Source organism: Liolophura sinensis, chromosome 7 (genome assembly GCF_032854445.1).
Source record: "Liolophura sinensis isolate JHLJ2023 chromosome 7, CUHK_Ljap_v2, whole genome shotgun sequence".
NCBI classification, from domain to species: Eukaryota; Metazoa; Mollusca; class Polyplacophora; order Chitonida; family Chitonidae; genus Liolophura; species Liolophura sinensis.
Window position 1 is genome coordinate 13,231,329 of NC_088301.1, and position 25,736 is coordinate 13,257,064.

Here is a 25,736-nt window from a genome sequence, read left to right on the forward strand (position 1 = left end):
AATGGTGTTGTGGGGCTGGGGTTGAGGGGTAACTTGCTAATATTTCAGCATTTACATGGACAGAATAAAACTCTGAGTTAAATTGACAAATTTGCGGGATTTCAGCTGTTGTGTCTGATCGTATATTTAAAACTGTTATAAAAAGTACCACACTGTCGTCACTGCTCTGGTTTTACTCTCCATGCGGCATTTTATTGTATTGTATTTCCAGCAATACGCCTAAGACAGTTTCTTCTTCGTTGATGGTCATTTACATTGTCAGTCAGTTCACTACCACTGTGTGTGAAAGCCTTCGATACAGTCTGCAGAGGAAGTTACGATGTAGTCAAAGGTACAGGCCTATCTTTTACAGGCACATGTATCTATTTTGATGGTTTTTACTCGTCTTATCATCTCCGCAGACCTGTTAAGCAAAATTAACTTCTTTACCCATTTACCTATTGATGTAAACTCACCGACATGTATCGTCAGTTGCGATCTTAGCGCGCTACCCCATGTGTGTCTCCTGGTCAGACTACCCGTTTGGCGATAAAGCAGTTTCGTATTTGTACAATCCTGTGCTAGTTTTTTTTTATATGAATAATTTCACAACAGAGTCTTGGTACCATGGAAGACACACACTGCAAACTTTTTACTGGTCTGAAATTCTCGTCCATGAACTTGAATGGATATACACAGACGACATGCAACCTATGAAGCCGTGCGCTCCAAGAAGGTATATCGCCTTTACTTGGGAATCCAACGCGAGTTCGAGAACAGACTCAAGCAAACTAAACTGTCTGTGAAACTCCGAACCGCAACCTTTGCTATGAATATGAAGACAATCGCGTGTCGTAAGGAAAAGCTGAACAAGAGCAGACTGGAACTGAAACGAAGGAAAAAGGCATGTTTAGGTTGGCGCGTTGGATATGTGGACAGTGGCAGTCAAAGCGCAACTGAGATACATACATTATAGACAACATATAGTGTTTACACCTTATACTAGCATGGTACACGATTTGAATGCTGATTTCACTCGTCCGCCTAGAGCATACCGTGCGTCTTTCCAACATCACTGAAAGCTGTTGAGTTTCTCTTTGCATGATTCCGTCCAAAATTTGGTACTTCAAATATTTTCTCAGTTCTGTGGTAGTTGATTAAACGTCGTTTTGCGAATTGGCCTTGCGATTTTTGGCCTGGGAAGTAAATCTTGGTTGACGGCTGATATACGAATGTCTTTTTCGACGCATAGATGCGAAGAGTTCATTTGTGCTTTCATTCATTTCTTGCTACGCCAACAATTACTCTTGATATATTAATGAAGAATAAGGTCATATACCCACGCCAGACGCTGGTATACAGGGAGCATGCTTTGCTTGAGTGCGTTATCGTTGTAGGCCTACCTGTTTTGCGGCGTAACATGTGACGGTGTATTGGCCAATGGAAATCAAGAACCACCGTATGAGGTGTAATAACATTTGACCAGTTGTCTTCCACCAGTATAGTAGATGTATGCATATCTGTGAGTAACATTGGAGCAGGTTAGTCAGTAACTTGCCGAAGGTTGGTGGTTTACCCCCACACCACCCCCTCCGTTTCCGGTTTTCTTTACCAATAAAACTGCCCTCCGTATAAATGAAAAATTCATGGGTTTGGCGGGAAAAAAAATGAAATCAATAAAACAATTAGGTGATGTAAAGTTGATACGGATTTGAAAAAAGAGAGAAGGACATATATAATTTTTTTTTTAAAGTGTTTATTCTTTGACTTGTACAGTGGCTTGAAAAATGGCTTGTACAGGTAATTGTGCTTTTAGCCGAAAAGTTCATCAATGGTTAATGACGTAATCCAGCAAGTTCCATGCTACGATGTAGTTTTCTTGTATTGTTTCACTGGATCGCATGCAGGTGTGACATACATGTAGCAGTAGGATAGTTAACAACTGGCAGAGAAGTCTCGCCTTCTTACTTTATGACACCCAGGGTGGTCTGTTGGGAATTGGATCTGAGAAAATAAAAATAACGCAATCGATAGCAGGTCAATTTATATGGCTACATTAGCAGAAAATGACAAGCCTTGAATTTGAATTGTTCTTAAGTGTACATACAATCTTGTCAACACAGCTGTGCGCATGTCTTCACGTGGAATCTGTTATCAATTATGCTAAATTATATTTCACTGAAAGCGAATAATTGAAAAAAAACCCAAACAAATGATGTGTTGATAAACAGAAAGTCTTTTATCCGAGTGATGCAAGGATGTGTTATGTTATTTTAACATAAAGCTTGTCATATTCAGTATGCCATGTCTATCTAACACGTGTCTGTGTTGAAGTAATAGAATAAGTGTGCTGTATGTAACAGAATAATCTGCTGTAGTAACAGAATAATCCCCTGCAGTAACAGAATCACACGCTTTAGTAACAGAATAATCCGCTGTAGTAACAGAATCATCCGCTGTAGTAACAGAATAATCCCCTGTAGTAACAGAATCACACGCTTTAGTAACAGAATAATCCCCTGCAGTAACAGAATCACACGCTTTAGTAACAGAATAATCCGCTGTAGTAAGAGAATCTAGCATTATTCGGACAACAGATTTTCGGTTAAATTTAAAAGATGAATATTTGAGAGTAGTAAAGTATTTTGTACAGTAGATATTTATCTGGAAAAAAACATTCTAGACAGTAAGACCGTAGTTGGCTTTAGGATTAAATCATTGCTGTCCGCAAAATTATACTGTTCTTCATTGTTTATGAATTAGGTGTATGCATGTATTTATGATAGCTCGGTGCCCATGTGGAGCTACAGTGGCCGAGGTGTTTAACGTGCCAGCACAGCGCAATGACCCAGGATCCTCTCAGCGATGCGGTCGATGTGTGCTCAAGTCCAGCTCATGCTGGCTTCCTCTCCGGCTGTACATGGGAAGATCTGCCGGCAAGCTGCGGACGGTCGTGAATTTCCCCTGAGCTGTGCCCGGTTTCCACCGACCATAATGCTGGCCTCCGTCGTATAAGTAAAATATTCTTGAGTACGCCGTAAAACACCAATCCAGTGAATGAATAAAAAGGACGACAATGCCGTCATAAATATGCCGCCATGTACGACACAGGAACGCCATGCCGAAGACACCAGACGTGGCACCCAGTCGGTCACAATATAAATGCGCGGGGGACACACCTCTGTCCTGTACCATTAAGTAAACTATCAAGCCAGGAAGTTCCAAGTTTTCAACATGATTCCCCTCGTATTTTTACCCGGATGTTATATTCCGCAAACCCTACCTTTCTGCGATCATACAGCTGAGAGTTACTCACGACCCCTTTTTAAATCTGAATATATTTACCTTCGGAGCAGACTTTTATGTCTTTAAGGGACTTGGCCAAGGCTTTTCTCCGTAGACTTGACACGGTTTCGTGCGGACAGGACACTTTTTGCCTTTGTCGAACTGGAACAGACATTGCAATAAGTCTATAATCTATAATTGTTCATCTCATGAAATTACAAGAATTGTTCTCTTTAGCGCTGAAGTTGGTCCATACGTTTAATAGCCTATACAAGACTTTGTTACAGTGTCACGGATTGGCTAATGCTCGTGATTCATTCCGTGTAATTCAACCAATCAGTGCGTACAAGATATACTTTGAGCCAGTTATAGATGATGTGTAGTAAACTGTTGGAAATATAGAGTGTATATAATGTCAAAATGTGTTCCTCAAATCAAATATATCACAGAATTAACTGTGTCCAGACATAACCTTAAATTATAATTGTTTTTTACAATTGTTTGTCATATGAAGAAATTCCACATAAGCAATTGTTTTCTAAGGTGAGGTTTTTAAACAGTATTTTCAAAACGTTTTCCATATTACTGCGGCCTCCTAAAATTCATTAAATTGTTAGAATGAACCTACGGTACTTACAGGAATAGCTACATGTATTTTCAAAATGTTCCGGAGACGAATGAAAAAAATTCGTGCGAAGAAAATCATATGACGAAGATGTGGTCCGAAAAGGTCACAATATTTTATCCTATTTTAAATTGTTTTTATTGTGCATCAAAAATTCTCAACAAAAATAAACAAATAAATAAATAAATAAATAAATGTAAATAGTTTTGGATACAATTTTGACCGGCACTCTCTATGTCCTGTCGTTTATGTCCACTTCAAGCACTGATATTTTGCTGATCATGATGTCGCGTAAGTATAATATACCTGTGCTCTCACCTGAGCTCTTCCTGGCTGCTTGCCCCATGGTGCTGATCACCAATCTCCCGGACTTCCTCCGTCTTTTCGTGGTCGGTACGGCCTCCTCTACAAATGAAGTAGATGACCCTGAAGAGGAATACCACGTGATTATTCACTGATTCGCCCAATATGATGATCACTGACACCATTTATTTTGCGTATCCTATCACCGAGTCACCATGTAACGAATTTATCCTGCAAAGACCCATCCATTCAGCGCAGAAGACCGATGTACTGTTGAATCGCTTCAGCAATGTTGGACCCGACAAAGCGAGATAACCTGCTCAGCAGACACATTTGACGTCGTCTGCAGGATTCGCGAATATATCTGTACCCCACGTGACCGTTGTTGTCCAATGAAAAGCGGAGTATTTTGTCTGATGCAGGATAAATATATTTTCGTATCCTATTAGTGGGTAACCATATAACTAATAACATATATACACACAACTAACGACTCCTTGTCGTTAAGTACGACGTAAAACCGCAAGCATACACACGTTCATGATTTCAGACTGAGTAATCCAGATTAAAAATTAACGGGGGGGGGGGGGGGGTGGGCGGGGATAACGATGTAGAGGTTAACCTATATGACAGGTAACATTATGATCAATTCTACTCACGTCGCTGCAGATTGCTAACGGTTTTGCTTGATGTGCAATCACTCATCCCAGGTTCTATGTCGGCATCAGCTGAAGTCCCACCTGTGAGAAACGAGAAACGTGCATTCCGTTACGGGACAATTCTTGGATACAGATGATACAGTATATTTTCATTTCTCAGGTGAAACACAGAGCGTATCCCTGTACCAGGATATAGTCAATGCGTCATGGTGGATGATACCGCTAAAGTGTAAAGCTATCAAAGTACAAGAAAGACAGGAATTAAGACAGTTCACTTAAAGTAAATCAGCTTCGTGGAAATCGGATACATGCAGGCGATCTGGATTTGCCATTTTGCACATAAACGCGCTCGATAAAGAATACCAGAATGGTGCCTAACCACAATTGAACTTAATTCCATTTTTTTACAGAAAGACAATTGCTCTTCACTGTTTTTTCATCTTGGAGATGATTCCAATACGAGGACATGACCGTCATCACTGATAGCGTGGATAAATTACACTAATGTAGACGGGGTTATCTCCCCTTAATTCACTATGTTGTAGCAAGACTCGCCCAGAGGATTCCGCTCAAGACGCTGATGCGTAGCTCTGAGATCCGTTGGCCATGTCCCCAGTTTAGTTTAAACATTAACCGCTCTGAATCATCTCACTCACTAACCTGGAACTCAGTCCTGTCGCCTGCGCTATTCTCAAGGTGTCACCGCTGTACGAAATGAAAACTGGTTTCCCGTGACCTTAGAGTAATTCTGAATTCATTTCACCACATTATGCGAGAATAGCCTAATAAAAACCATAATGTCGCAATTAGCACAAATGTAATTAGTTTCGAATCACGTGACCCCGTTTCTAGGGTAGACTCGGCCCCTCTTCCGGAAATTAAGACCATCTTTTTTCACAATAGTTACCTCTAGTTCCCTCTATCTGTTCATTATTAAAACACAAATTATAGTTAAGGTTCCTCAGCATGATGTCTATGGCCATTTTAACGGTGTAGGCCTACATCATCTTAATTTCAGGCTAAACCACCCACGGGTTTATCTTTTCCGGGTGATACCGAGTATGGCGTACTCAAATCGAAAATGGCGATTAACGAAGACTGATCTGCCGTCAATGCGCCAGGTACACCTGTGTTAATTGTGCCGTTATGGTTCTGTATTATCGATGAAAAAGTAGGTGATGGAAGTCCGAATTACCTTAGGATTAAAGGAATGTTTTTGTAGGTACCGTATAGCTTTGAAATGCTGAGGGCACCATATAGGCCTACTCCAAAAGACCGAGTTCCAAATTAGTGAATGGAAGAGTACAGATCTGTAAGCCTATTTCTGAGAGCTGAGCTAGAGAGAATGGGACAGATCTTAGATCTATAAGCTGATGAGGTACTGATGAGGTATATGAAGGCAATGCCTGCTGGCGTTCTGTGGAAAGGGATATTTAAATCCTAACCTACACCCTGCCCACATTGCCCATAACCCTTACCCCCTAAGTGATGACAGCTGCTGCCTGCTGATACATTTTTAATAACCTTTTCAAAACGTAACTTTGCAGACATATTACCTTTTTCTACATTACTAAATTAAAAGGTAGAACTGTGTGATTCAAAAAAAATAATGGTGACATTCCTTCTGGCAATAAACTGTTCAATCTGCTCTTGACATACAGCTGTAATCAAATAACTATATTCAGAAGTAATGTAATTCTGGATGGATTTTATAGGTAATAGTGTAATAAGTATACATATCATCAAAACAATATTTTCTGTTAAGTAATTTCAAATTAACTAAGCGATATTCTAGTTTTTGTTTGCATGTTATTTTTCTTATATGAATAATATGGAGTAAAGCCTGTGTTAAAGGTCATACTAGCAACAATTGCCAACTGACAAGTGCGAAGGCGTATATATTACAGAGCACAAAATGTATACGTTCATATCTTTGAAAAATATCCTGATATTTAATATTTATAGGAATGACGAAACTGGATTAAACAATGTCAGATTAGGTCATTATCCGCGTGTTCTACTCACTTGTGCTACTCCAGCTGTTGGAGATATGAACTTGTAATGATGGAAACCCAACAAAAGTGTAAACCGCCCAAACCAGCGGCTGCAGGAATATCATCCTTAACTCCGGGGGGGTCCAGCAAAACCCTGAAAACGTGACACCAAAAAAAACGGGTTACACTGGTGATTGGTGTATAATCTCACGTGCCCGCAGCTAAGCATACAGCCCATGTTACTCAGTACGAACACCTGTAAACTTTATGACCGAACTGTGTACAATGTAATGTAATGTAATATGCGAAGTGTTTTAATGACATTTACCAGTTTTAAACTCCCACCCAGTGTGCAAAACGGGCAAGTGAACTTAATCTTTTCCTTAAAATACAGTTGTGTACGAGTGCATGTGGATAAATACAAGGTGTGGGAAAATACACTTCTGTGAAATATAATCGTGCATAAGGTGTGGGAAAATATAGTTCTGTGAAATATAATCGTGCATAAGGCGTAGAAAAATATAGTTCTGTGAAATATAATCGTGCATAAGGTGTGAGAAAATATAGTTCTGTGAAATATAATCGTGCACAAGGTATAGGAAAATATAGTTTTGTGAACTACAATCGTGTATAAGGTGTGGGAAAATACAGCTCTGTGAACTATAATCGTGTGTCAGGTGTGGGAAAATACAGCTCTATGAACGATAATCGTGTATAAGGTATGGGAAAATAAAGTTCTGTGAAATAAAATCGTGTATAAGGTGTGTGAAAATACAGTTCTGTGAAATATAATTGTGTACAAGATATGGGAAAATACAGCTAAGTGAAATATAATCGTGTATAAGGTGTGTGGAAATACAGTTCTGTTAATATAATCGTGTATAACGTATGGGAAAATACAGCTCTTTGAAATATAATCTTGCACAAGGTAAGGGAAAATACAGTTCTGTGAAATATAATCATGTATACTGTGTGGGAAAGTACACTTCTGTGAACTACAAACCTGTATAAGGTGTGGGAAAATAAAGTTCTGTCAAATATGATCGTGTATAAGGTATGGGAAAATACAGTCCTCTGAAATATAATTATGTATAAGGTGTGAGAAAATACAGTTGTGCTTTGTGTGGAGAATTACAGTTCTGTGCTAGTCTGAGATAATGCAGTTGTATACGTTTGTGGAAAAAATTCATGTGTGTGCAAGTATGGGAAAATACAGTCGTGTACAAGTGTGGAAAAACAATCTATAAATGTAGGAAGAACGGCCGTTTTAACACATTTTTTGAGAATATAATACTTTGACAGAAGGCCGTATTTCATCGGTTACGTGTAACCAATTGCCAAGTACCACAATAAAGACCTTTTATTTAGTTAGAAGTTACAAGTTCAACTTAACTTGTAAGGTCGAACTAGAATAGGTTGTTTGAAGTTAGAATTTACAACTTGTAACTTCTAACTAAAGATCTCTATTGTCATCACTGCTCTGCTTTTACACTCTATGCTGTGAGTCTTTTTATTATATTTCGTGGAATAATATTCAGCCCGGTACACAATCTCTCCTGTACAATAAATTCTTCATATGTCTGAGGGAGAGGTACCGTTATATAATTGCCCAAGACTTACTTGCTGCCCCTGCCCAAGCTTTGCCGAATTCGACCCCGTCAAAACTGTTGCAGGACAAAGGTAATTTACCAGCCCCGGAAGATATGATGGAGGCAACATGGGACACAGAACAATGAACGTGACGTAACAAACGTTTCCATTATGACGTCACTGCAACAAGCTCCGTGTCACACCTGTAGCTCCGTCGACGGGAAGCAACAGCTTGCACGCCGTCAGACATGGCTGTTGTCACGTTATGATTAGTCGGATACTGTTACAAACTCCTTACAGCGAATATGCCGTACTCTGCGCTCACTTTCACATCACTTCCACCAGTATTCATACTCGACCTTTGGAGCTTTTAGGCTTGTTCAGGTTTAACCTCTCCACTGGTGTCCTCGCTCGAAACTATTTAATCATTAGTTAGTAATAAAATTGTTTCACGTCTTGGTTAGAATCATGTGCATATAACCGGTACTTACAGTGCTACTGTACTCCCTAGAGAGACCGGGCGGAAATTATAAACTGATATAAAAGATACCATATGGAATATAGCTAGCACCGCCGTTCAATAAAATTTACGATGAATAACACTATTTAACCCTTATGTATGAAGAGTCCTCAAAAGCAAACTTCTCGGTAGTTCCGTAAAATTTTCCTGATGTGATGTGATAATATTACTTATCTGACGTTGAATCAAGCAGATATGACGTCGAGTAAAGCGGTTATACTGGAATGACATCATGAGCGTTTGAAAGTGCGATGTCCTTTGTGGCTATAGGTCAGTGATGGGTGATGTCAAGTGTTCTTGCATGACGTCACACCAGGCAAAACTGAAAATGAAAGAAAACTTCTTTCCGTATTATCCTACCAAGCTAACAACAACAGCCTTAATACAATGCTTTTTCTATACAATTTAAGAAAGCAATTCAATGCTATCTCGATCCTTATCATTTAACCTTACTTTTAAGACATAAAGGTTTTGACACTAAAGTAGCTCTTTAAGATAAAGAGAATGCATGTGTGTAAAGTGCTATTAGATACACAAATTGAAACAGAATGTTTGTGTTTTCTGACATCACTTCCTGTCTCATCACCATGACCAATCCGCAACAAGCAATAAATTCCGCAGCAAGCAATAAAATCCACAACAAGCAATAAAATCCACAACAAGCAATATTTGTGATTTTTGTACGCGTACCGTATTTATTTAGATTCAAATCAGAATCTAAGCGTCTGGCGAGCTGGATTGTGGCTTCTGTTTTTACACGTCATATGAGCGAACAAATCATTTTATCCAGTAATGAGAGTCGCAGTGCTTACCTGCTCCACGATAGACCATTCACGTCATGTGATTCCATGCTCAGTCGAAAGACATCTGCCTTTCTGATACGAATGAAATGTGACCTTGAGCTCTCCGAACGAGCAAAATACCTTAGCAAATGAGTACAAATTTCCATCGGTCGATGTGTCTTCATTAATATTCACATAACTTATATGACGCGAGGTGTGGAATAAATCTACCGAGTCTCGCATTTCCAACAAGAAAAGAAATACTTTAATAATACAGGGCGTCAATAAGCCACATATAGTCTTAACACTTAAAACCCGATCTCCATCAACGAATTTTGTAAAGTCTGGCCCTTATTCAGTCAGACTAACTTTACCACAAAACATGTAACAGCTTACGACGGCACGGTAGTTTCCATTGGTCATCTGGGTTATGTTATTCAGATTTGTGACTTCCTTCAGCAGAGGTACGAAACGGAAGGCCACATGCCTCTGCATGACGAGAGTACCGAGCGCTTTGCCCCTTCTTGTACGCGTTCATTTTTAGTTAGAAGAGTTAATTTAGTTAGACGGCGGTATTCCATGGTATTCCATTAGTTCGAGCTTGAATCCATTATGTAAATCACATCATTTCAATCCCTGTATCTTGTTCTAATCAGTACTATTAATTAAGCTCGTAATTTCACGTCAGAAACAGTAACGAAAGGCTTAATTGTATACTAAATAACTATACAACACAGCGTATTGGTTAACAAATCCGCCAATGGTCATCAGAGCCATTTATTTTTATTCATATACATGTATAGGCCTACACAGTGCCGCAATATGCTTTAATCCTCAAGGGCAAACTTGGAAAGGTTATTGCATGTTAATTACAGATTGACAGACACGGTTAAATCTAACGGTCAGTAAAGGGTGGGCGATAACGAGGTTATAGAGTTTGATCGTCCGCTAAACCATTATTGATCGGTTTATTAAAAGGAAGGGCTTGTTATATAGTAACAACCCCTTTGGTGATCACACCTGGAATAAATGCGTCAGATTTAGCTTAGAGTGGAGGTCTTAGTTTCCTTCACGCCTACTGTAGTACAACAGTTGTAAGGAGTGGCATACAGACCTGCGCACTTGAGGATATCTAGTGGTTCATAAACGTTCTATGTGGGCTACGTCATCCTACGCTATTCAGCTAAAATGCCGAGAACGCTTTGGACAACTCATTAACAATAGATTGTCAATAGAGAAACAGTTAAGGAATAGAAAATGGAACTATACTCTATAACATTGATATGGTGACCTAAGCAGATCAATATCTACATCGCAAAGTGAACAGAGCTAGTGAAATTCGCTTATGTGTCAGCTAATAAGGCCTATTATATTGAAGGCTAATTGTCAGAAAAACGATGCACACACAATTAGGAACCCAGTGTTTTACATTTTAGCCATTAAATATTGAACCAATTCTAAATCTTTCTGTTCAAGTGAATTTCTAAAAAAAACTGAGTGAGCAGACCTGAGTCATTAATTCCCCTCCATAAAGAAAGAATGCCGTCCTTTCTACGATAACCCATGCATGCACTGACGAAATAGCATTTATTTCGTTAATGGCGTGCATTTGGTTGAGATTTTATAACGTGTCATGTCATTTGTTTAAAGGACGCTGTATTTATCCCTTCCTCTTACTTTAACACATAATTATGGTATACTGCTGTAGTGAGTTTAGTAGCACACCAGCGCGACGCAATGACCCAGGAGACTGTCACCAATGCGGTCGCTGTGAGTTCAAATCCAGCTCATGCTGGCTTCCTCCGCGGCGGTATGATTAGAAGGTCTGCATCAACCTGTGGATTGTCGTGGGTTTCCCGGTTTCCTCCCACCATAATGTTGGCAGCCGTCGTATATGTGAAATATTTTTGAGAACGGCATAAAACCCCAATCAAATAAAATCAAGGTATAGATTTCGTTTAGAAAGTGGATTAAGTAACAGGATTATCGTTAATATTCAGAAAGTGTAATCCCTTTTAACGATAATACTGTTAAATAAAATCACGTCAGTTTAAAATTAATCTAGACGTAGAAGCAAACATACCTTTACCAGTTGTTAACCACAAGGCTGTTTCGGTCAATGATTGCAAGACCAATTCCCCAAAACAACTTTCAACACAACCCATCAAAAAACTGAGAAAGTATTTAAAGCAGCGAAGACTTTCCGCCTCCTATTTAAGCATTTTAATGTAGCTTTAGCGTATATAAAGTTTGTGCCTATACATTTTTGGTGTCATTTTTATTACATTTTTGGTTTCCTCCCAGCATAATGATAACCGCATCAAAAAACAGAAATATTCTTGAGTAGGGCGTAAAACTCCAATCAAATAAATAAATAAATAATTATGTATTTTGGTACTTGGATGCATATAAAAAAACGAGGAGCGTTTTAATACATTAAGATATACTCAACGTCTTTGTAACCATGCATGCATGCAAGCATTATTCACTGAAATGTTTAAATTTATGACCTTATTTCATCACAATGTTCATTACTCACATTGCACATTTATTTGATTGCTTTGGGTTTAACGGCTCTTTCAGCATTATTTCCGTGATTTAAGAATGGGTGTCTGCTTGGAAACTGATCATTTCAATGTCGACGTATTGATAGTGCTGCCTAATTGGCACGCCATTCAGAAGACACTAGCTACATAACGCTTTACCGGATCAGTACAATGGCACAGAGACAACCAGTTCGATTGGGTATGTTTATTTAAAGTCAGCCTCAGGAAAAATAAATTTAAAAAAAAAAATGGGAGGAAAATATGAAAACGGATATATTTAACTATATACATGAATTAGACAGTTCATTTATAAGTAGTCATTTTACCATCCATCAAATTGTCGGAACAACATCTAATTGCGTCCATAAATTTTACAGAAATGCTATACAACATTCGCTTGTCACCATGGTATTTAGAAGAAATCCATGAAATTGTCTGCCAAAGAAGTGAGAAATAATGTATGGATTAATCAGCTTTTCACGTAGGTTTATTCTCGTGAAAGGTCATTTCAGTAAGGTAAAAAACTCAAATGATTATGCTTATTCTAGTTAATCCAGTGAGCCTGTGCATGCCGATCCCGTAGTTAGTGTGATCCGTAGGCGATAGGTGGCGTAATATGGAAATGATGTGTCATTACCACTAAGGTATTTGTGTGTACAGGACTAATGTCATGTCATAAGTCATCTAGAGGTCTCATCCGAAAATGACATAAATACACATGGCATTGTCGTCCAATTACTTAACCAAGCTTGAGCAGAAGTCCGCCATAATCAAGCTACTGTCTGTTTACCTGATTAGGCATTAGGTAAGACTTGGTGTCGAATAACTGATTCATATCCACATATACGCCTACTTGGGCATCAGTGACCGCTCCCATGTAAATGTAGATAAACTACAGTTCTCCTGAACGAACGAAAGTGCCTTCCATATTTAAGCTGTTAAATTTGCTAGTTTGCTAACCAAAACACAGTTATCACACATTTATCACACAGTGTATTGGTGTGTCCATATACCAGTTATCACACAGTGTATAGGTGTGTCCATATACCAGTTATCATACAGTGTATAGGTGTTTCCATATACCAGTTATCACACAGTGTATAGGTGTGTCTATATACCAGTTATTACACAGTGCATAGGTGTGTCCATACCCCAGTTATCACACAGTGTATACATGTGCAAAGATATCAATTATCACACTGTGTATACATGTGTCCATATACCAGTTATCACACAGTGTATAGGTGTGTTCATATACCAGTTATCACACAGTTTATACCTGTGCACAGATATCAGTTATCACACAGTGTATATGTGTGTCCATATACCAGTTATCATGCTGTGTATACGTGTGCACAGATATCAGTTATCACACATCGAATACTTTTGTCCATACATCAGTTATCACACAGTGTATACTTGCGTTCATATACCACTTCTCAGACAGTGTATATGTGTGTCCATATACCAGTTATCACACTCTGTATGCATGTGTCCATATATCACTTATCACACAGCGTATACTTGTGTCCATATATCAGTTATCACACAGTGTATACGTGTGCACAGATACCAGTTATCACACTGTGTATACGTGTGTCCATATACCAGTTATCATATTGTGTATATGTGTGTCTATATACCAGTCATCACACTGTGTATACGTGTGTCCATATACCATTTATCCCTCTGTGCACGGGTATGTGTGACCAGGAACCAAAAACACTGAGCATGTGTGTACCGATATAAATGATCACACAGTGTATGCATATGTCCATATACCAGTTATCACACTGTGTATACGTGTTTCCATACATGTATATCAGTTATTACACACTGTATTTGTCTATCCGTGTACCATTTATCACACAGTGTATACCTGTATCACACTGTGCACGAGTATATGTGACCAGGAACCAAAAGTCACACGGTCGGAATGTGTGATAAGACACCAATTTTCACACTGTAGGTATGTATTACAAGACACCAATTATCACACTGTGAGTATGTATCACCAGATACCAATTATCACACTGTGGGTATGTATGGCCAGTTATCAATTATCACACGGTGGATATGTGTGTCCAGTTACCAGTCATCAGACTGTGGGTATGTGTGACCAGATACCAATAATCACCTTTTGTTAGTATGTGTGACCCGAAACTAATTATCACGTTATATATGGGTATGTGTGAACAATTATCTCACCGCGGATATTTGTAACAGTTATCACACACTTTCCCACTGCTTTACTTTTGTGTTATTTTATTTTCTTTTTATGCCTTTCTGTCGAGGAGGTAGGTTCCTCCAGAAGGCTGAATCCCCCTCCCCCCCCCCCCCCCTCCCCATCCGGACAATTGAGGTGGCTCGTTCCAGTCCTGCTCTCGTCATTCATGTGTAGCTTTTACTGATTTGGGTTCTCTGCTGAAGACTTCTGATCGCCAGCTGTTGGTTATCAGAAGGATCTGTCTGGTTTCCATCACCAATAAAACATATTCTCTCAATACAATACTCTCGCATACGGTGAAAAGATAAATACGTAATAGATAGCAAACAAAAAAATGAAACAAATGACTTTTTGTTTTCAATACTCCTCCAAATAAAACTTTAGAACCCTGAGAAGAACGGCTGCATTTTGCCGGCGCTTTTGTAACATTATCAAAATTCACCGGTGCATGAATACGGTGTTGGTTATAATTATGTTATTTTATACAGGGCCTATAAGATTGAATCAAGGAGACTGTTGTGGATGCTGAAATGTATTTTTTCATCAAAGCCCTTGATCTGTTAAGGATCTAAATATATGAGCGTTGTTTATCACAGTCTAGTGACGTGAGAAAAATAAATAACTCTGTTACCAAGTACGATCACTGATATTTTTCGACTGAAACGAATATGAACCGCATTCCGATAGATCAATGTATCATCAACACAACATACACTGCGGACAAAAAACTTGTGAACATAAATGCTCTCTTTGCAAACAGAGTATAAACGATACTTATTATATATAATTTTCTTCAACGTATAATGGGTGCATGTGACTGACACCGTCTGTTTTCTCATTGATAAGACTACATCCAGCTACTGAGGGACACGCACTCCTTGGAGGGTTGGCTGATAAATACTGCCTACATGAAACCATTTGACCTTTCATCTCAGATGGCCTGCAATAATATAAGCTCGGCATCCACCCACCAGAAACACAAAATGTCAACCGACATTTCCCAGTGTCCGTTATCTTCAGGAAGGCAAATTTATCGAGGACAAAAGGTAATTTTTTATCGAGAAAAAGAGCAAATAGAAAATGGGCCAGGCAGTCTGTGGGGATTAGGTCTCTACTGATTATCCAAGTGTTAAATCTCCCAAGTGCCCAACCATGGGCATGTAATTGTTACAATCAAATATGGAAGATATTAACAAAAACAAATTATCTGAAGCACCATACTTTGCAGCCCACATGCCATCTGAGACTGGGATAGAAATTTATGTTTTATAACCGATCTGAAATCCAGGCATTAATCTGTTCGAATTTTGTCTTCCGCAGTACACAGTATTATTTCACTTATACGACGGCGGTCAGCATTATTATATTTGGCTTATACGACTACGCAGTGCCCTGGCAAAACCCAAAACCATCCGTAGCTTTATCAACCAGACATTCCTATGTACGACCGGAGAGGAATCCTTCATGAACTGTACTTGAACCCAAAGGGTTCGCATTAGTGACAGCACGCTAACCCCTCAGCTGCGAAGGTCCAGGTGAAATCCACAACGACATTTTGAATTGCTCCTGTCACTTAATGGCATTTTCTATTTGCTCTTGTCACACAATGACGTTTTGATTTGCTTTTGTCACTCAATGACATTTGGATTTTCTCCTGTCACATAATGCCATTTTGATCTGCTCCTGTTGCTCCTGTCACACACTGACGTTTTGATTTACCCCTGTCACACCGTGACGTTTTGATTTGCTCTTGTCACACAATGATGTTTTGATTTACTCCTGTCATGCACTGACGTATTCATTTGCTCTTGTCAACCAAAGGCCTTTTTGATTTCTTCCTATCATGAGTTGACGTTCTGACCTCTTTCTGTATGCATTGGTGTTTTATTTGCTCCTGTCACGCATTGCGATTTTGACTTGCTCCTGTTTTGAGGTTTTGACATTTCTTTCATGCATCTTTTATGAATTGTTTCCTCCTGACACGTAAAAAGGCGTTATGGCTTGTCCCACCCATGCATCTCACCTCCGCTGGACCTCCGCGGAGGTGAGTGGTTTTCGGGCATTGACATTCTGACTTGTTCCCGTCGTGCATTTGCATTTGATTTGCTCCCATCACACAATGACGTTTTGATTTGTTCCCATCACACATTGACATTTTGATTTGCTCATGTCACATAATGACATTTTGATCTGCTCCTGTTGCACAATAACGTTTTGATTTGTTCCCATCACACACTGAATTTCTGACTTGGTCCTTTCATGCATTGGCGTTCGATTTGTTCCTGTCACGCATAGACTCTCTGACTTGTTCCTTACATGCATTGGCGTTTGACTTGGTCCTGTCACACACTGACTTCCTGACTTGTTCCTCGCAGGCATTGGCGCTTGATTTGCCCTTGTCACATATTCACATTCTGATTTGTTCCTCGCATGTACTGGCGTTTGACTTGCTCATGTCACGCATTGAGGTTTTGAGTTGTTCCCTTCATGCTTTGGAGCTTTATTTGCTCCCGCCACAATGAACGGTCAGGCACTGACGTCCTGAGTTATTTCTTTTATGCATTGGTGCTTCATTTGCTCCTGTTACGCATTGAGATTTTGAATTACTCCTGCCACACTTTGGCATTTTGACTGGCTCCTGTCAGGCATTTATTTTTGACTTGTTCCCTACATGAACATGGCGTTCCGACCTGTTTCTGCAGAGTATGTGCTTCGTAGATGTTACTTAGATGTACATCTATTGAGCTATTACCAGCCTCATCCATGATAGCCGTTGCCATAATTGCACTTGCTTAAGTTCGAAGCATTATTTTCTTTTCTGCCAGTCTTTAGTACCCAACAAAAAGAATTCCCTATCAGTGTTGCCTTAGTTCTCTCTCTAAACTTACATCATCCAATGTTAATTTATTTCGCGTTATATTCTGGAATGTTCAAGTCAAGTACTGGCGCTCTCAATTATTCATGTCATGTATTGACGTATTCTGAATTATTCATGTCTAGTTTTGACGTATTCTGAATTGTTCATGTCCTGTGTTGACGTATTCTTGTCTTGTATTGACGTATTTCGAATTGTTCTTGTCTTGTATTAACGTATTTCGAAATGTTCATGTCCTGCATTGACGTATTCCGAATTGTCCATGTCTTGTATTGACGTATTCCGAATTGTTTATGTCTTGTACTGACGTATCCTGAATTGTTCATGTCTTGCATTGACGTATTCTAAATTGTTCACGTAATGCAGATACAGTTTCGGATGTGTTAAACTGCATTAGAGCGGTTCTATCACACAGGTGGACTAGTTTGTTGCCCAAGTGTTCAGATCAGGCAAAAATATGGTGAGTCACCCTATTAGCATTTTCTAACTCGTTTGCAGTAGTTTGCAGCTGCGGCGGCTACTGGAAGTCGGCCTTAACATTGAATTAGTCTGAGATTTTTCTTGACATTCTTAGGCAAAACTGTAGACTACACACGTACTGACGTTCTGAAATGTCCATGTCGTTCAATAGCGTTCCGAATTGTTCATGTCATAGAATGATATTCTGAATAGTTCATGTCATGCAATGACTTTCAGAATCAGTCTGTTATGTAATGGGTTTCTGAATTGTTCAATGTGGTGTATTAGTGATCTGGATTGTTCATGTCATGATTTGCCGTTCCTACTTTACCCATCGTGTACTGACGTTCTGGAATGATTTGGCATATATTCGTCTTCTGAATTGCTTTGTTGTACATTCGCTTTCTGAATTGTTCTTGTCATGTACTCACGTTCAGAATTGTTTTGTCATGTATTCACTTTCTGAAATTTTCTTTTCGTGCGTTCTCCTTCAGAACTGCTTTGTCGTGTATTCACGTTCAGAATTGTTTGTCATGTATTCACGTTCAGAATTGTTTTGTCATGTATTCACACTCTGAAATTTTCTTCTCGTGCATTCCCCTTCAGAACTGCTTTGTCGTGTATTCACGTTCAGAATTGTTTGTCACGTATTCACGTTCAGAATTGTTTTGTCATGTATTCACGTCTACAATTGTTTTGTCATGTATTCACGTTCTGAATTGTTCTGTACATGTTTTCACGTCATCTCTATATCACTGCCACCACTAGCAAATTTTGAACAGAAATTTTGAACTACAAAAGGTCATACGTGTCACCGTGATGACGCAGGAAAAGCACAAGAACTCAACCTTTGTTTTTATTAATAATAAATATCCATGCATTGTCTTTATCTAAAGCATGCAAATCATGACACACGAAACAATCTGACTAATAAATGGGGATTATAGTTCTGCGCAAGGACATAAGTGATGAGGCTACGTCTACACAAACCAATGGGTGTCACACAGTGTCCAAAAGTCACGCTTGTCTAGTGGTCATAATGATGTAAAGAGGACTCTTTATTGTATGCCATGTCCACGCACTGACGGAGGCAAGATCATAAGTGTAGAGAAAAGCTTCCATGGTCTGTTTTCTGTGACGCCTAACCGAAATTTGCATAATGTTTTCATCAGCCCTCATCACGCCACTTGTGGAACACAAGTGCAGGCAAGATTTGCAGATTTGTCATTCCTACGACCGCAATAACCCCACATCACAGTGGGCATAAAAGTACGATCTATGGAGGGAGTACATTCATTTTTGAGAAAACTGGACGAATTTATTATTATGACTTAAGACGGACGTAGTTCTAAGACCGTCGTGATAACCCTTTGAAAAACAACCCTCAGAATTGTTATGTATGAACGTTCCCCCTGGCTCCTGTCATATTTTGACGCGTGGGATTCTGTCTGGTATATGTATGGGATCCTTGCATGTTCTGGATCGTTCCTTTTATATATTGCCGTCCCACGTTCCTTGTCCGTTCAGCATTGTTTATTTTATATGTTTCCTTGTCGATTTATTCCTTCTATGCTCAAACATTCTAGCCTCTTCTTGCAGTCTGTATTATTTTGTCGGAATAGTTTCTTTTATGACGTTCTGGATGTTTTTCTTTTAATCATTGCCCTCTGAACTTGAATTCCTGTCATGGACCGATGTTTTGGTTTGTTCATGCAATTTGTTGACGTGTTTCTCCCGTGTTTCTGTTCTGATCTGTGTCTGCCTAAATACTGTACTTTTTGCTTTGTCCGAGATATGTGCTAATGTTGTGCTTTGTCCCAGCAACATGCTATTGCGCGCTCTGTCCTAGTAACATGCTAGGACGGTGTAAATCATAATTATGTGTCTATGTTGTGTCTTGTAACAGAGATGTGCTAATGTTGTGCTTTGTCACAGTCATGTAATCGTATTATACGACACAGTTATGTAGCAGTGTTGTGCTTTGTCATAGTTATATACTAATGTTGTGCTTTGTCAAAATTATGTGCTAAGGCTGTGTTTCGTTACAGTTATGAGCGAATGTTGTGCTTCGTCACAGTTGTGTAATTTATCTATTTATTTATTTATTTGATTGGTGTTTTACACTGTACTCAAGAATACAGAGCCGGGGGGAACCCACGGCCACCGCAAGTTGCTGACAGACCTTCCCACGTACGGCCGGAGAGGAAGCCAGCATGAGCTGGACTTGAACCAGTTGTGTAATAATGTTGTGCCTTGTCACGGATAATGTGCGAAGGTTGTGCCTTGTCCAAATTATGTAATAACATTGCGCTTTGTCAGAGTTACATGCGAATGTTGTGCTTCGACATAGTTATTTAATGATCTTGTGCTTTGTCATAGCTATGTGCTAATGTTGTGCTTTGTCACAGTTGCGTGATAATGGTGTGCTTCGTCACAGCTATGCAATAGTGTTGTGCCTTGTTCCAGTTATGTGCTAATGTTGTGCCTTGTCCCAGTTATGTGCTAATGTTGTGCTTTGTCACAGTTATGTATGTGCTGATGTTGTGCTTTGTCAAAGTTGTATGATAATGTCGTCCTTTGTCACAATTATGTGAGAAGGTTCCGTCTTGTTGCTGTGAAGTATTCGTGATATGGCATCCTCCTTGATGTTGGCCCATCATCCTGTCTCTATAGCAGCAGCCTTCACAATCCAGCCAATCTATGAACGGCGAGGGAGGCGCTGTAGGCAAGGATTCATTCAGAACTAGCCCATATGTGCCCGGAGAATATCATATCAGTGAGAAGACAGTGATAAATCAATAGATATTACCAAGTAATTGTTACTGGTGGATCGATTATCATGGCCACTGCCGATATTAAAACACATCGCAAAGAGAACACATACACAAATACGCACACATATACGACAAATGGGACACAATAGTACAACAGACGCCTGTTGAACTACTGCAGACCAGGTTGTCATGATGGAAGATTCTGTATGATAGCCAGATTTAGGCCAGGGAAGGAAGCAGAACAGATTGTTACAGCTGGTTAAGGTCCATCGTCCAGGGAATCGTCTCCGAAGACTGGCTAGCCCGTAGGGTGTGTATGGCAGTGCTACCATTGATCGGACCCCCCGCGACGACAAGCCAGTGAGTGCCAGCCCCGGCTGCTGTAACTGTTCTGTTGGATACATATTGCCCCCGCTTAAACGTGTTTTCATTCATGTATCCGTAGCCTCGCTCTAGCCAGCCGTGGTCCTTCTCCAAAGCATAAAATATTCACATGAGCCTGGCACGAGCTGATGTAGCATTACGTGGGAAGGCTGCCGTTTATTTTGCATTAGAACTGTATGACAGCCAGTCGGCCTTGAAACACAACCATTCTGGCGGCAAGAAGTCAAGATGGAGGCACGGCTTCAGTAGCCATATCGCGTGCAGTCCGTTAAACAGCTTGTTGAGTGGGGGATATAGACAATGACCCCGTGTTGTACAATCTCTGTTCTGGCCAGTAAGGACAACCCGGTTCAACGAGAATTTAGCCTGAACGATCGCCTGTCTATCCTGTCTGACGGAACGGTCTGAGGGCGGGAATTCGTTGCAGGTAGGCATGCGTTCAGGTGGGCAGCGAGGTGAATGCCATGGGAATGTTTGGTTGTGAGAAACGCTATAGAACGACAGCTTGACTGTTTGCTGAGACCGAAACCCGACAGTCGCTACAGGCAGCTGCTTCGGATCTCTCTGTCACAACGCGCTCCAAGACGACGTGGAACACAACAAGCCAAGATGGCCAGAAAGCGAAACTTCGCATTCCATCACACAGGCCACCGGTTTTTGGTGGTCGTATCTTGATCGGGGAGCCCCCAAAATGGATGATAAATGATCGTCTACATCTCCGTGTATTCTCGCCCCAACGGATTTCTGTAATGTATGCTTGTGTTGCAATACTTCCTACGTGAGCGTCAAATTGGTTGTGAAATACCAGTTGGCACCGTTGATGTCCAAGTCTTTCTAGATTAGCACGGGAAGCTGGTAGGAGGGATGGAAACTATACCAAAGGTATCACCTTGTCCATTCAACAGAGGTACGTATCTGCATATATACATGTATATCTACACAGTCAAATTAACACGCTAGTCAACCTGTTAATTAATGAGTAATCTCACCAATACTATAACGAGGGGTCATTGATTAGCTGGATAGGTCTATTTATGGTACCCTACCAGACGATTTCTGTATGATAAACGAAGCAGTTCGTAGTGCAAGTAATGCCAGTAATCTTCATTATATGTCTATTACGTTATACAAGGCACTTAACAGGTTCCCTATCACTGACGAAGCAGAAAGAACACTCTAAAAATTAATCTATTGATTTTAACAAAAAGTCTGTTGTCTGAGTGATGCTAAGATGTATTCTGTTACTATAACAATATTCTCTCATATCTTGTTAGTCTGATAGGATCTTTATGTTGAATTAATAGAATGCATGTGATATATTTAACAGAATAATCCGCTGCAATAGCAGAATACATTCTAGCATCACTCAGATAACAGACTTTAAAATTTTTTGAGTGTATAATATAATCTGTCTTGTTACCTCAGATTGCATGAATACGAACCATACGTTCTTTGGCATAATATACCAATGGCATAATATTTATGTCAGTGTCTATGTTTGTATGGAAAATAACAGAAGTATCATCAAGTTCCTTGTGTGATCATGCATGATTTAGTATGATATTAATGGCATCTATAGAATAATAAATACATTTTGAAGACATTGCTTATTCCGTACAGTATACTTTTACAAGCCTTGCGTTGAGGTTGGTAGCAGTATTGAATGCCATCAAATAAAACGAATCAAATCAATGGATACAGTGCTTCGCGAAAATAGAATACGCAAGATGGAACAAACACACTCTTGTCAGAAATAAAAATCGGCAGACATTCCAGTATTATGTTTGTTCTTATGTATTTGAGCCTTCGGTCATTTGACAACCTTACCAGTCGTTTATCTTTGAACCCAGAATGTGTACGAGAACAGTTTCAGCTTTTTGCTATCGTTTTACCATTGTTTCTGGACAAACGACTTGGCTATATAGTCCTTATCTTTGCCGACCTGAATAGGTCGCTATAAATAGGTCACCATCGTCATAATTACCTAGATTAATCGATACAAATGTATACAAGAGCAGTATTGAATGCCATCAAATAAAACGAATCAAATCAATAGATACAGTGCTTCGCGAAAATAAAATACGCAAGATGGAACAAACACACTCTCGTCAGAAATAAAAATCGGCTTTAAATGAACATATTTTAACGAAAAAAAAAGAAATGGAAAGAATTGCCATGGGTTAAAGCAACTTATACAGGCCCCTAGGTCGTTAAAATGTTAATGATGAACTCCAGGTTAGCAGAATATGTGAGTTTGGGATCCTATGTTGTAGTTCGACTTTCGTCATATATTATAACATATCGCTCCATTGAAAATGTCATAAGGGGGTAATACAGAGCCGGCTGACAACCTGTAAAACTTCAAGTACATTAAAACTTCGCGTGTTCTAGATAAAATGAGCCGTACTAAACAACCTGTGGACTGCTTGAATCAGCTGTCGCTATAAAATCCTAAATATCTGCCAAAAAAAAATACAAAATCAATAGAATCCTTTGTGTGTGTTCATCCAATATCAGTCATTTACGAATATCCTTATGGCATTTGATATTTTCATGAGATGTTGAACTACATCAAGGTCTAATGGCTTGGCAAATTCTGAAAGAAATAGGTATATCCAGAACAAATTCTGAAACAAATCATTATATCCAGAACAAATTCTGAAACAAATCAGTATATCCAGAACAAATTCTGAAACAAATCGGTAGATCCAGAACACATTCTGAAACGAAACGGTATATCCAGAACACATTCTGAAACAAATCGGTATATTCAGAACACATTCTGAAACAAATCATTATATCCAGAATACATTCTGAAACAAACGGTATATTCAGAATAAATTCTGAAACAAATCAATATATCCAGAATACATTCTGAAACAAAACGGTACATCCAGAACACATTCTGAAACAAAATGGTATATCCAGAACAAATTCTGAAACAAATCAGTATATCCAGAATATAATAGATATATACCAGGACGAAGTACAGCTGAGAATCCAGCGAGATGACCACCGACTCATCGGTATAGTGTAAGATGTTGGGTCTAGGGCTGGGATCATATCGAGTCAGTACTCTGCCATTGCTCGGCCCAGTATTTGGCCGTCTGGCTCCCACATAATCGATGCCAGCTGAGTGTTCATGCACTTCGATAGAAGCATGGCTCCATTCACAACACTGACACCTTCTCCTGTAGAATTCTGGCCCAGAGCGAAAACCGTTGTTTTATTTTATGTGTGTGTGTGTGTGTTTTTTTTTAAGCTATATTGTTTTTCATGTCGCGGAGTACTTGATCTCAAAACTAATGGTTGCTGAATAAAATAAGGTGATGATTCATGCTTTATGATCCCAAAACAACTACACGCGGAATACTCTTGGGCTGACTGTATACATATAGGGGTCCATACTTTACACAGCTATCGCCTTAGTATTTATGTCGTTCTACGTCATTTGGCCAGGACCATCCTTCAAAAACTACATTCTGTAACATTCGTTGACCGGTATGACAAATACTGTCAAAAAGCGTTACAAGATGCTTGCCATTTTCTCTAGACAGATAACCTGAGATCCAGGGTCATGTACTCGGGTACAGTAACGGGAGAAACAGTGAACAGAGGTCACTTGATGATCAGATAATAAAATTCCACAAACATTATACTGTCACCAAGCAACTAACATTTATCTAATCATTATTTTAGTTATATTAGCGGTAGTAAGGAAGTCCACACTGCTCCTTATGAAATAACCACAGAAAATCCTCTCCACATTTTGTGCCGAAGATCGCTTTGGATATATTATAAGACACGCTATAACATGGTGGCGAGCAAGCTTGTCGTGCAATCTACAAGTGCATTATGCCTACTTTGACTTGACACAAACCACGGCATATCTTGAATTTCCCTCATCGAACAGAATGCACCGTGCCGATAACCATAGGTTTGGACCACCTGTCCCGATATACTAGCACATGTAGGATTTCTTGAACATATTTTACCTAGATATCGCCATGTATCAAACAAACTGCAGTTTTGCAATTGTAATGGTTGGGGCGTTCGCCATGAAGTCGGGAGACCTGGTATCAAACTCCAGATTGGTCATACCAAAACACTTGATACTTGTTGCTGCCTCGTGGTGGACGGCACTGATATTTTAGAGTAAGGAAACAGTTGCCCATTCCTCTAAGCCATTTTTGACTTAAGGTCAACATTTGAAATGCAATGTTAAAGCTCATTTTTTCTGCTTTAAAATTTTGTCCACCACATATATGTTATCTTAAGACAAATACGACGTACAAACCCAAGCATACATTCATAATAAAACTGTTGTACAGATAGGCGTAAATGATATGGAACTGAAATGGATACTTATGAATCTACAAATATGGAATTTGTCTAACGGTACTAATCATCTGCATTTATTAACGCAGTAATGTGTTTTGTTGCTAAAGAAAAGGCAGTAAGATAGTGGAATCGTAAGGCTTTGTATTTAAGAGATGATACTTATAAATGTGTATGACATACAGGCATTTTCTTAAATTTAATAGAAGAATATAAACTTTTCCTTTCGTATGACACATGGAGGCACTCTCATACAGTTATCTGGTCCACGATTTTGGATCACGAAATGACGTTAAAATAGCTATTTGTAATGTAACCAGGTGAAAATATTACCTAGCAGGTTAAATTATAGATATGTTATTGTACAACAAATTTCAGCTAAAGAAAACGGAAATG

General features: G+C 39.3%; 1 protein-coding gene across 1 annotated transcript; it reads right to left on the reverse strand.

Moving 5' to 3' along the window:
* Nucleotides 1-1,905: 1,905 nt before the first annotated feature.
* On the reverse strand, nt 1,906-5,834 carry LOC135470656 (uncharacterized). The gene is made up of 5 exons (XM_064749690.1): nt 5,759-5,834; nt 4,852-4,932; nt 4,208-4,315; nt 3,325-3,426; nt 1,906-1,983 (listed from the first exon to the last, which is right to left on the reverse strand). Exons 1-5 carry the CDS (start codon nt 5,832-5,834, stop codon nt 1,949-1,951), a joined length of 402 nt encoding a protein of 133 aa, XP_064605760.1. The 3' UTR covers nt 1,906-1,948.
* Between the last annotated feature and the right edge of the window lie 19,902 nt (nt 5,835-25,736).